We start from the raw sequence: 12,658 nt of genomic DNA, 5'->3' as shown, positions 1-12,658 counted from the left end.
ACTAATTTCCTCCACTGATTAACAATCAGCAGCTCTGCAGACCACCGGGAGAGATGACGGCTATTTAGCTTATCTCTGGTCTGACTTTTTCTCCCCCCTTATTTAGGCAGTTCCCATGCAAGCAGGGAGCAGAGAAGGAATTCCCTTCCTCCTCCCCCTTCCAGAAGTTGTCATTGCGGAAGTACAGGAGAAGAGAGCATGTGGATCTGCACAGCGTGGGGGAGATTGTGTAAGCAAGACTGAAGTGTGTGACTGTCTGTGTATCAGTGAGTGCAGGAGAAGTGTGTTTGTGTGCATATCAATGTGTACTATCATCTGTGTGTATAAATGAGTGCTGCATAAATGTGTGTGTGTGTGTGTGTGTGTGTGTGTGTGTGTGTGTGTGTATCTGTGTGTGTGTGTGTGTGTGTGTATCTGTGTGTGTGTGTGTGTGTATCTGTGTGTGTGTATCTATGAGTGCTGAGTGGGAGATGGAGAATTACGGTAAGTGTGTGCATGTGTATCAGTGCAACCCCCCCCCCCCCCCCCCAGCTTACCTTTATGCTACCTATCCCATGCCTAACATTAACTGACCCCACCACCACTGTGACTTGACTTTTAATTCCCCCCCCCCCCCCCCTGCATAGTAATACGTGCCGCATGGAGAATCAAGGGACAGATCATGATAGCTCCCCACCCCCTCGAATTGGTCTATTTTTTCTTAATTTTGGCCCCCTGTCTATTTGAGTTTGGGCTTAGGATTTATCACAGCTCTGCCTGCCTCCTTTGCACAGAGGAAGTCTGGATGAGGCACATGCTGAAGCTTGATTTTGAAAAAAAAATCATGAATCGAATCGAGATCGCAATTTCTGACAGAAATCATGCATTTCAATCTTTTCCTAAAATCGTTCAGGCCTATCAGGTATGTAAGTGACTAACTCAGTCCTGACTCAGACAGGAAATGACTACAGTGTGACCCTCACTGATAAGAAATTCCCCTTTTTATCTCTTTCTTGCTCTCAGAAGCCATTTTCTGCTAGGAAAGTGTTTTATAGTTGGAATTTTTTATCAGTGAGGGTCACACTATAGTCACTTCCATTCTGAGTCAGGACTGAATCAGCCACTTACATACCTGATATTTAACGATTTCAGACAGAGAAAGAAAAAAAAAAGGAACACAGCACAGTTATTTGTGTGCTAGGCACTGTACATACGCATGTCTATCTCATCATGTCACATGTCACTTTGGGTATCCTTTAACCACTTTAGCCCACAGGGTTTTTTATTTTTTTCATCTGAGAACCTTTCACCTGCCATTCATTTGCCAATAAGGTTATCACTACTCATCACAATTAATTGATCTATATATTGTTTTTTCCACCACCAATTAGGCTTTCTTTGGGTGGCACATTTTGCTAAGAATTATTTGATTCTAAATCCATTTTAACAGGAATATTAAGAAAGAAATGGAAAAAAAATCATTATTACTCCGTTTTTGGCCATTGTAGTTTGAAATAAATACATGCTACTGTACCCATGTATTTTATTTGCCCATTTGTCCCGCTTATTACACCATTTAAATTATGTCCCTATCGCAATTTATGGCGCTAATATTTTATTTGGAAATAAAGGTGCATTTTTTCAATTTGCGTCCATCACTATTTACGAGCCCATAATGTAACAAATTATCTTAATATACTCCTTTGACATGCATATTTAAAAAGTTCAGACCCTTAGGTAACTATTTACGATATGGTTTTTTGTTTTTTAATTGTAATTTTTTTTTTTATTTTATTAAAAATTTTATTTGGGTAATTTTTGGTGTGGGAAGTAAATTTTAAATGTAAAAGCTAATTTTAAATGTAAAATATTGTATTTATTTAATAAAAATGGATATGGGTGTACTTTTACTATTTGGCCACAAGATGGGCGCAGTCAAAAAGTCCTGGAACCGCACGATCACGCTTCCAGGAACATGAATGAGGACGGGAAACTTTTTTTAACTCCGTAAACCGCAGCCTCTGATTGGAGGCTGTCGTTTTTTCTGCGGGGGGCTTCGATCAATGAATGGGAGCTATAATCCCATTCATTGATCACTGGGCTAACGGGAGAAAGCTCAGCCTATCTGGACGAAAATGTTCGTCCAGATAGGCTTAAGTGGTTAAGTGCCTATTTTAGCAATCCAATCACCACTGTCTTTCATCTTATGACTTTATTGAAACAAATACCATTTGCATCTTGATTGGCACCAAATTATTATTTTTCTATTCCTCACTTTATCTTTGCAGAATGTGTAACAATTTGCCTTTTATTATTATTTTATTTTAATGTGTTGCCTTTTAATTTTAACATTTATCTTGCAAAGCGCCTTTTGTAAAGAGATTAACAATTGAATCTAGGACTGTTAGAACTGGTTTCTTTAATTTTAGAGTGGCTAACCAATTGGGTTTAAGAAATGTAGAGATAATATAGAAAGGACAGTAATCCACAGAAATCTATGAAATATGTTTAATGTGGTCAAACCTGCTGTAGTTGTAGGTTAGAGATTGTTAAACAATAGTGGTATTTAGAGGCACTAGACAATAATTTCTTTGTCTGTGCAGCACAAAAGATTGTATTGGTGAACTGCAGGCAGGAGACCGATGCAATTGGAAATCACATGGTTTAAAGGTTAATGCTCTATGCATTTCTACTAATAAAGCAGAAATAGAATACAGGCAATTCAAAATTACAGTGCCTTGCAAAAGTATTCACCACCCTTGGCATTTTTTTGATGTTTTGGTGTCTCACAACCTGGGATTAAAATGGATTGTTTGAGAGTTTGACGGCCCACCCCTAAATTCAGTATTTTGTGGTGCCACTTTTTCAAGCAGCAAGTCACTTTTGCATAATGTCGCTTGCCACATCTTGTCACCAGGATTTTAGCCCATTAGTCAAAGCAAAACTGCTCCAGCTTCTTCATGGTTTTTGCTTGTGAACAGCAATCTTTAGAGGACCTCTGTGGCGAAAATCTTAAAATGTAAAATACATGTAAACATATACAAATAAGAAGTGCTTTTCTTCCAGAGTAAAATGAGCCATACATTAACTTTTTCCTATATTGCTGTCACTTACAGTAAGTAGTAGAAATCTGACATTACTCACAGGTTTTGAGCTAGCCCATCTTCACACGAGGGGTTCTCAGGGTTTTCTTTATATTTGAAAGCATTTAGTGAATGGCACTTGCTCCGTCCAACTGCCAAAAAAGTGTGCAGCAAGCAGGGAGGCTCGCCAGCATCTTTGTGTAAATCTTTTTCAGGGAATGTCTTTATAAAGAATAAAGGCCATGCTGAGAATCCCCAATGAAGATATGGACTAACCCAAAACCTGTCGGTTCTATCAGATTTCTACTACCTACTGTAAGTGACAGCAACATAGGAGAAAAGTAATGTATGGCTCATTTTCCTCTGAAAGAAATGCACTTCTTATTTGTATGTGTTTTAAATTTTAAGATTTCCGTGGCAGTTCCTCTTTAAGTCTGATTGTCTGTTGCATTGAGGTCTAGTTTGACTAGGCCATTCCAACACATTTAAATGTTTCCCCTTAAATCACCTGAGTGTTATATTGGCAGTATGCTTTGGTCATTGTCCTGCTGGAAGATGAGCCCTCTGTTCCAGTCTCAGATTACTGGCACACTGACACAGGTTTTGCTCAAGAATATACCTGTATTTAGCACCATCCATTTTTCCCTCGACTTGGACCAGTTTCCCAGTCCGTGCTGCTGAAAAACATCCCCACAGTATGATGCTGCCATCACCATTTTTCACTATGGTAATGGTGTTCTTGTGGTGCTGGGATTTGCTGGCTTTTCGCCAGACATAGCATTTTCCTTGGTGGTCAAAAAGTTCTCTCATCTGACCAGAGCACCTTCCTCCATACATTTGCAGAGTCGCCCACATGCCTTCTGGTAGATTCAAAACATGCCTTATTATTCTTAACCCTAAGTGATGGCATTTTTTTTTCTGGCCACTCTTTCATAAAGCCATCCTAGCTCAATGGTGTACACCGATTATTGTGGTTAAATAGACAGATACTCCGGTCTCTGGTGTGGAACTATGCAACTCCTCCAGGGGACCTTTGGTTTCTGTGCTGCCTCTTTGATTAATGCCCTCCATGCCCAGTCTGTGAGTTTTGGTGGGTTGCCAAGTGCCATCTTGAAGGTGCTCCAGCGGGTATTCAGAGCTATGGGGTTTTTTTTTTTGTTTTGTTTTTTTTGTAACTCACCACTGACTTGTAGCTCTCAACAACTTTGTCCCTGACTTGTTTGGAGAGCTCTTTGGTCTTTATGGTGTGGTGCCTCTTGCTTTAGTGGTGTTGAAGATTCTGGGATCTTTCTGTGTATGTATACTTACCATGTACTGATCATGTGACACTTAGATACAGATGGACTTACCTTCAAAAGTTATGTAATTAGTGACACTAAGTGGTTGCACCAGGTCTTTTTATAAATATTTTTTACTTTTTACTTCACCATCTTAGACAATTTGGGGCAGATCCATCACATAAAATAAGATTAAGAAACATAAAAATTACAGTAATGTAACAAAATAGGTTCAAAGCCAATGGGGTGATTATTGTGCAAGCCCCGCATGTGTCAGAGGAAAACTAATTTCTCTGAAATGTTAGATATTTATTGTGGAATACTATGGCCAATTCACTTAACATATAAAATGTTAATATCTTCCTGTATATTGCATTGTGTATAAAGTCTATTTTTTTTTTGTCATTAACTGAAACTAAATTCTCTCCAAATAAATTATGTACAATGTTATCTTAAAATTCATTATAGCTTCCTGGCAGAAACCAGTGAGCAGGAGTTTTTTGTGTATATAGAAAAAAGTTAGGGCATACCTGGCATTCCTGCAGACATGCACATTTTCTCTGTCTGTTGAAAGGCGCATCGTAGTTAATCTAGAAACATTAAGAGCCTTTACATTTTACTACCTTATTTGGGCTGAATGGTCACAAAGAGATGGAAATTGTGGGAAGACCTGTATAACATTTTAATTATAGCTACCATGGTTTCCAGCAAGCTTAGTTTGGATGTTATTTTCAAGTATTAGAAAGTTGGAGAAGTCTGTAACATTAAGATATAACATGAATGACTAATGTACTATTGATATGTCTTATTCTAATAAAAGTGAGTGCTTAAAGGACAACTGAAGCAAGAGGGATTTGGAGGCTGCCATATTTAATTCCTTTTAAGAAATAACAGTTTCCTGGCTGTCCTGCTGGTCCTCTGCCTCTAATACTTTTAGCCATAGATCCTGAACAAGCATGCAGCTGATCAGGTGTTTCTGACATCATTGTCAGATCTGAAAAGATTAGCTGCATGCTTGTTTCTGGTGTTACTGAGACACTAATGCAGTCAAATAGATCAGCTGGGCTGGCAGGCAACTGGTATTGTTTAAAAGGAAATAGACTCGGCAGCCTCCATATTATTCTCACTTCAGTTGTCCTTCAAGATCTAATGATTTGGAACAGGGGAAGATCTTTCCAGGGTGCAAGTAGGCATTTTATTCATGCCATGGCCACTCTACTTTAAAGTGGATCCGAGATAAACCTTTACTCATTGCATAATTGTATTCCTTTCATATAGTTTATAGGGCATTCCTCAAGCTTAATACTTTTTTTGTTTTGTTTTAATACTCTAATTCCCTATAAACTAAACAAGCCTCGCCCACAGCTTTTCAGAGAGCCTTGGCACTCAGTCCCAGTTAGCAAGGGCTTATGGGAACTCGGTCTGGGCAAGAGGGGGAGGAGGTTACTAGCCAGAGATTTCAGAGGCAGATGGGAGGGGGAGTGAAATTTTCCACAGGCTGAGGGCTGGAGATGCTATCAGCTTGCCTCAGTGTAGTGTGACAAACAGAACATGGCTGCCCTCATTGTATCACAGCAATAAATAATCATACACTTTTGAAGCTGTTTGCAACTAGATTTGCTGTGTAAACTATCTAAACTTTTAGATAAGATATATAGACAAGTTACTGGTAATAGCCCTTTTTAAAGCGGATCCGAGATGAAAAAGTAACTATCTGAATATGCTAATAGGGCCTTTCTGTTACTAATCCAGCTGTCATTTCCATGAGGCTTCCTCTCTGCTAAGTAGCAGCTCTTAGAACATTAACCTTCCCAGCCCTACTTCCCTCTTAGTGATTGGACAAAAGTTTGGTGGAGGTGGAGCTGGGGAAGTTTTTCTTTTCTGGAACTGCAGCCTAAGGACGAAATCACGATGGAGCAATTGCCAGGTGAGTGACAGTGTGGCCTATGAGAACCCCTTAATGTTACAGTGTCTCTCGTTAATGGTAAGCAAGTACTACAAAGCTGTGGATGTATTGTAGGGTAAACTAGAAAGTTGTAACACGTTTTGGAGGAAGTTCAGACACGACAGGGAGCTAACAAGCTGTCCCACTGGGACTTTGTACCGCTGTATTTGACACTTGTGGCACTCCCCATCGCCCTTCTTCAAGGGCCTCTTGATTGTGTTTGCACCCCATGCAAAATGATTCCAGTAATTTCCTGGTTTTTAAATGCCAAAATTTGTTCACAATAAATACTGTACTGATAAATCATTTAAGAAATGTTTATGGGTTTCCAACCTCTTGGGTCATCCATTATATCATTATTTACATTTTTCTCTTTTAGGTGGTTGAAAATCTCCTAGCTTTTTGCTTCTATTCCTTCACGGACAAATCGTTGAGTGTTGAATTTCCGGAAATGTTGTCCGAAATTATCAGCAATCAGATACCAAAATACTCATCTGGAAATATCAGAAAACTTTTATTTCATCAAAAGTGACTGCCTTACTAAAATTATATATAAATATATACACATAAAAAGTTGCCTTAAGGAAGGAATCAGTCAAATTATAGCTTTTACTGTATTAAAACAGATAAATCAGACGTGGTAATTGTCCTTGCAACGGTGTACCTAATGTAATTATGCACTACAGTTTATGTGGTTTACAGAGGGCCAAGATTTGGACTATGGAAAATTCATCATTTCACTCCTATGACTGAAATGGGAAGAAGAAGATAATTAAACAAGAGTCTGCATTGTGAACATTCTAGTAGCAGTTTTTGCTTTGGATAGATTTTGTTTTTCTTTTTCCTGTCACTTGTATAGCTTTTTTTTCCTTTTTGATTGGGAAAACAAGAATTTGATTGATGTATGGAACCTGCTGAAAGTTTACAAGTGTATACAGAAAAAGGGAAGTTGTGCCTTTTTTTTAAGCTACTGTTTGAATCTAGCAGTTTCTCTCAGTTTTTACAAACTGACTCTTTCTTTTTATTTTCCCCCCTTAAATCCTGTTTTTTCCTATTGTACAGATCTGGTCCTTTTTTAAGACTGGGGCAGCTCACAGCTTTCCTAACACAAGTGAAAGGCATCTTAATACTTATAATGTCTTCTTTTTTCCTTAACCGCTGTAACCATGTTGCTAAAATGTCTACTTAGCACTTTTGTGTGCTTACCCACACATATTGTAAAGCTACATGGCCAAACCTCTGGATGATAAGGTACTTTCTTCTTTATGATGTACCTGTTCTTATGCTACACATGGACAAATCTCTTCTGCCCTCTGGTTTTAAAACGTTTCTGACATCTTGAATTAATAAAAAAAAAAACAGGCTTGCTGCCAGTCTGAGCCCAGTTACATTTGACTCCAAATGTAGGGCAGTTTTATAAATAGAGAAGTTTATTTGCTAAAAGAAAAAAAAATGTTTCCCTTGTACCAGTTTCACGTGTGCCATAATCTGCTCAGAGATGCAATGATAGAAGCTGCTGTAGCCATTTCATAGCTTGCCTATGTGTTTTTTTTATTAGTAAAATGTAAAAATTATTTTAAAAAAAATAAACAAACTGATTTTAATAGCCATTCATTTTGAGATTTTTTTTTCCAGATCGAAAAAAATATTTTTTACTTTATCAGGGTCACTACAAAGCCACTTTACCGCAGGGTCTCAATTAAAAAAAAGTTTGACATGGAAAATGAACTTTGTCAAGCTTCTTTACTGTGTATAGCTAGTTTAATCTAACTTTATATTTATACTTTTTAAGATTGTATGCCATATTGGCATATTCAGACATTTGGACATAAAATGAAAGGGCTACTGCAGCTTGAAATAACAATCAGTAATGTCATTAAATGCTTTATAAAATGTATAAGAAAAGTTATTGTTGTGGTAAGGCTTCAGCACTTGGGTAATTTTAAAGAAAATGTTCAAATGGATCTGCTAGCTTGTGTCAAAAATAGTTTTGTTTTGTTTTGTTTTTACAGTTGATGAATACATTCTCTCCATATATGTTTGTTTTTCACATTTTGACAAAGCTGGTTAGTTTGTGGGATTTTTATTTCCCTTACTTCCTCACGATAAAAACTGGACTATAGGTATATTTTTACTATGTTTTCCCTTTTCTGTGTCTTAGAACAGGATATTATTTTAGTCAGATTATTCCACTATGGCCTGGGCTTTATCAGAATAAGCTGAACTCTCTACAGAATCTCTCTCAACCCGTAAAGGTGTTGAGTGGAATGAAGAGTGTTTCATTTTGTCTACACAAATCTCAGTGAAAGTCCAAGGACACGTGTTCTTGCATAGTTAAACCTTCACATTTTACAACTTTTTACAGTTTTAATACATGGAAGTTTTCATATTTGTTTTTAGAAGCAAACTTTTCAACTTTTTACAGTTTCATGGAGTGATTCAGTCTGTGAAAAATAAAATATTCCTAATATTTTTGTCAAAGAATACAACACATTTTTAAGTACAAGTGTAGTTCATACTTTCAAAATCTTTTGGAAAGTATCTCTATGGAATTTCTCAGGATTTGTTTCGTGTAGCCCCAACACCTCCCACTGCTCTACCTCCTGGGTCTGAAGTGGAATTGTGTCTTGAAGTTGTTGAGAGGGTTTCTCCCACATGTAATTGTGAATATCCTGGCAGACAGTATTAGAGTATTTCAATACTATAGTGTGACCTATATGCATATTTAAAGGCAGTATTAAAATATAGAATCAGGTACAACATGTTTCCACTATTATTGTAATTCAAACTGCAACATTATTTTTTTCCCAATATTTTTGGAGGTAGAATGGCCTGCTTGGTTTCCAATAAAATGTGGTTAGTTTTTTTTTTCTTCCTTTTTGTGTGTTATTTTAACATCACATTTGCGGTACGCAGTTACTTTAAGTAAATGTGATGTAAATGGCCTAGCACATTGTAATGTCCATATCCCTGTAGTGCATAATTTGGTTTTTATTAGTGTTAAAGTTGCAAGCTTTTTTTTTTTCTTAGAATGTACCGTATGTGGGTTTTTTGTTGCAATCTTTAATGCCTTAAAGCTGTTTCTGGAGTGTTGTATGTTGTGAAATTTCAGTCAAATAATAACTCCAAATAAATCCAATAATTTATGTTTGGGTGCAAATGGATTAGAGAATTATGTATACAGTTCTACATAATTCTGCACTATTAAGCTCATCTGTGAATGTCCTCGTCCTTGGTTAATCAGATTTCTTTTCCCTATCGAAGACAATTAAACTTAACATCAGAACTGTGTGAAAAGGAACTTTAACCCAGCATTGAACTTTATCCAAATCAGTAGCTGTTACCCCTTTCCCACAAGAAATGTTACCTTTTCTTAAATAAATCAAGGGCTTGCATCAGCACAAGTGACAGCATCCGCCTCAGAGAAAGATGCCGACATAAGTGGTAGTGGGCCCATAGAGTAGCTGTACTGCAGGAAATCACCAACAGACAGGTAATAATGAAAATACATGTCCTCTTTAAACATGTATGCTTGCTTATAATGACTGTGACATCACCAGATTCAAATCATTCCAGAGCACAGAGAGAAGGTTTGTATGTTCTCTATGAAGCCTCAGCAGCTATCCAATAGCTGGGGTTTTATGGGGTGTAGAGAGTTGAGATGAACAATCAGGAGAGATTAGAGAAGTGGGATTCCCAGGACAAGTTGAGGGGAAGCTTTCTGTCAGCTAACACTTTAAGAGAATCCATGGCTCACTGTGTTTGTCACTTTGAGCTGTTTCCAGATAGCAAAGAGAGAATGAATAAGCAGAGCAATGGGTTTTAATCTACAGTGTAGAAGGAACACTGATTTTTTTTCTCAACCCTAAACATGTGTAATGAGGTAGGTGGGCCTCTTTAAAAGCTTAGAGAGAGTTAAAGCATAAGAATTTTCTTTATTCCGTCAGAACATGTATACATTTAATGCATGCCCCTCCCCCTTAAGAGCCTAGTGTCCAGGCTTGTGATTAGAAGACACAAATAAACTAATTTTGTTATATCTAGAAGCCCACATGCTTTTGGCCTTCTTGCAATAAGAATGTCCCTTGTCCTCATGCTTTTTGAAGAGTGATGCCTATGCATATTGATATCCTTTGTGGGTTTTTTTCCTTTGCATTTCCCCATTGAAAAAAAATCTAAAAACAAGAAAGCACCACTGATAGAGAATACTTTTAACTGATCTACTCTACCAGAGTACTTTATGTGGCTTGAGCAAACATGTAGGAGGGGTGTAAGATTGCACATTTACTCATGTCCCTAGCTACTACAGCCAAGAATAGTTGGAGTTGTACTTTACCAGCACTGTTATTCAGGAATGTGAAGGTCTCTAGAAAACTAATTTGCTACCTAAAGTAAGTTGATTTTGTTTAAAGTCATGCCCCTCTACCTAACCAGCTTTTTCTTGTTAAGTAAATACCAAATGTACTGCAAAGAAATATATGTATAGTTCAGGGTTGCCTTTAAAATACATTACATTTAATAATACTACCCAGCCATGCTGTGTGGATTTTTATTTTTATTAATTTTTGGGGAGAAAAAAGTTATTTGCGTATTTACAGTCAGTTTACGTTCATAGGTATAAACTGCTTCACCTGATGTAACCAACTAGAGACGAAGTTATGGTAGTTTGTGAGTCAAGAAGGCGTGGCCCATTAGGGGTGGGGTAGTGTGACCTCCATTTGACCTGAGCCGAGGAAGCATGGTTGCAAATAGCTGAGAGAGGAGGGAAGCTAGCAAGATGAAGACTCATGATTTACTGAGATTTATTAGGTTATTACTGTTAAAGCATAAAATGTTATAAATTGTATGTATAGTCTAAAGTGAGCCAGGGACGAGTCATTAACCTTCCCAGCGTTCAATTTCCCCAGGATTTTTGTGTAACCAGTGATAAAATTTATTTTTAAAACTTTTTTTTTCCTGTAACTTGCCAAAATGTGTCAAGCAAGGGTCTAGTATACAGTGCAGGAGAGTATTGATGTGTATGCATGTTTATACTGTTCACAGCATGTTTTTTTGAACGGACATTTCTGTCCATACCGCTAGGGAGGTTAATGAATTTTGCCAGCTGCTCACTGAAATAGTTTGACTTTGTTAAATGCTGGCGATATCTAATGGTGGTAAAATTCACCTTCCAAATCCCACTAACCATATTAATTGCCAAAATAATAGAAGTATATAATGCTCGCTTAGTCCAGGAAAAGGCATTGTGCAGCCTCCTTTATTTTAGCAGTTTTATCTTTAAAACTGTTATAAATCAAAATAAATGATTTGAGGCACAACCATAGCTATCAAATTAGAAATAACTGGTGATACCGAAGATAAAAACACTTTGCACTACTTAAGCTTTGTATATGGATTATATGCAATACATAATGATTATAAGTCCAGAATATTATTTAGTATGCCCTTGTGTAGCTTGACAGTAAGCAGAGGTGTGATTATAAATTGCCTGGCATTGTAGGAACATTTTAATGAGACGCCCAGTGCATCCAACATAGTAAGTACAAATGACTGGCTGCAACAGGGAGAGGTACATTGTGCCCCCAGCTGTTCCGGAGCCCCTATAGTAGCAGAATTGGCGGTTGCTACACCCCTAATACTATTTGATGTTATTTTTCTGTCTTAGTCATATAGTGTGAACTTTTAATGTTCAGTTTACCTTGTGTAAATCATTTGACATGTCGAATAAGGGCTTTTTTTTTTTTTTATAAGTGTCTAGACTAAATTCCATCATAACATCTAGTCTCGTGTTAAAAAAAAAAAAAAAAACAGTATAATCTTCACCTTGTATTGCCTTTAGGAAAGAGGGGTGGAAAAAGTGTTTAAATAAACAAACCCTAAAATTAACATGCCTGGTGGTATTTTTCCTAGCCCTTGTTAGAATGTCATAGAAACTGCGGGAAATGTGTTAAAGCGGAATATAACCCTGCATTTCAACTTTACTCTAAAACATTATTTACAGCATATTATATGCAACCAGCATTTTTTTTTAATTTTTACTAGACCAGCATTGGAAGGGTTACACACAGAGCTTTAAAGTTTGTGGAGAGAGCTGCAGACGCATCCGAAGTTTAGATAGATACATTTAAGCAAAACAAAATGTAACAACTGTGGAATGTGACTCACTCTCTCTGACTGTGCAGGAGTTGGAGGACAGCCAAAGAGTGTGTAACATTCCTCACTTGCTACATTTTTGTTTTGCTTAAATGTATCTATCTAAACTTCGGATGCGTCTGCAGTTCTCTCCACGAACTTTAAAGCTCTGTGTGTAACCCTAATAAAAAAAAAAATGCTGGTTGCATATAATATGCTGTAAATAATGTTTTAGAGCAAAG

The 12,658-nt window shown here is 37.3% G+C and overlaps 2 protein-coding genes across 8 annotated transcripts in view; one reads left to right on the top strand and one right to left on the bottom strand.

The window, feature by feature from the left end:
- The window catches only part of NR3C1 (nuclear receptor subfamily 3 group C member 1), a 237,102-nt gene extending 227,950 nt beyond the window's left edge, over positions 1–9,152 (top strand). For all 3 annotated transcript variants that reach the window (XM_068277495.1, XM_068277493.1, XM_068277494.1), the window contains exon 9: positions 6,664–9,152. In XM_068277495.1, coding sequence (XP_068133596.1) covers positions 6,664–6,816 — 153 coding nt within the window. In that variant the 3' untranslated portion in view covers positions 6,817–9,152. The remainder of the gene's footprint in view (positions 1–6,663) is intronic.
- ARHGAP26 (Rho GTPase activating protein 26) overlaps positions 1–12,658 on the bottom strand; it is a 1,021,369-nt gene that overhangs the window by 64,153 nt on the left and 944,558 nt on the right. The window lies entirely within an intron of this gene.

The sequence above is a fragment of the Hyperolius riggenbachi genome, chromosome 3 (assembly GCF_040937935.1).
Source record: "Hyperolius riggenbachi isolate aHypRig1 chromosome 3, aHypRig1.pri, whole genome shotgun sequence".
Classification (NCBI taxonomy): Eukaryota; Metazoa; Chordata; class Amphibia; order Anura; family Hyperoliidae; genus Hyperolius; species Hyperolius riggenbachi.
Note: the sequence above shows the minus strand (reverse complement) of the source record. Positions and strands in the feature narration are given on the sequence as shown.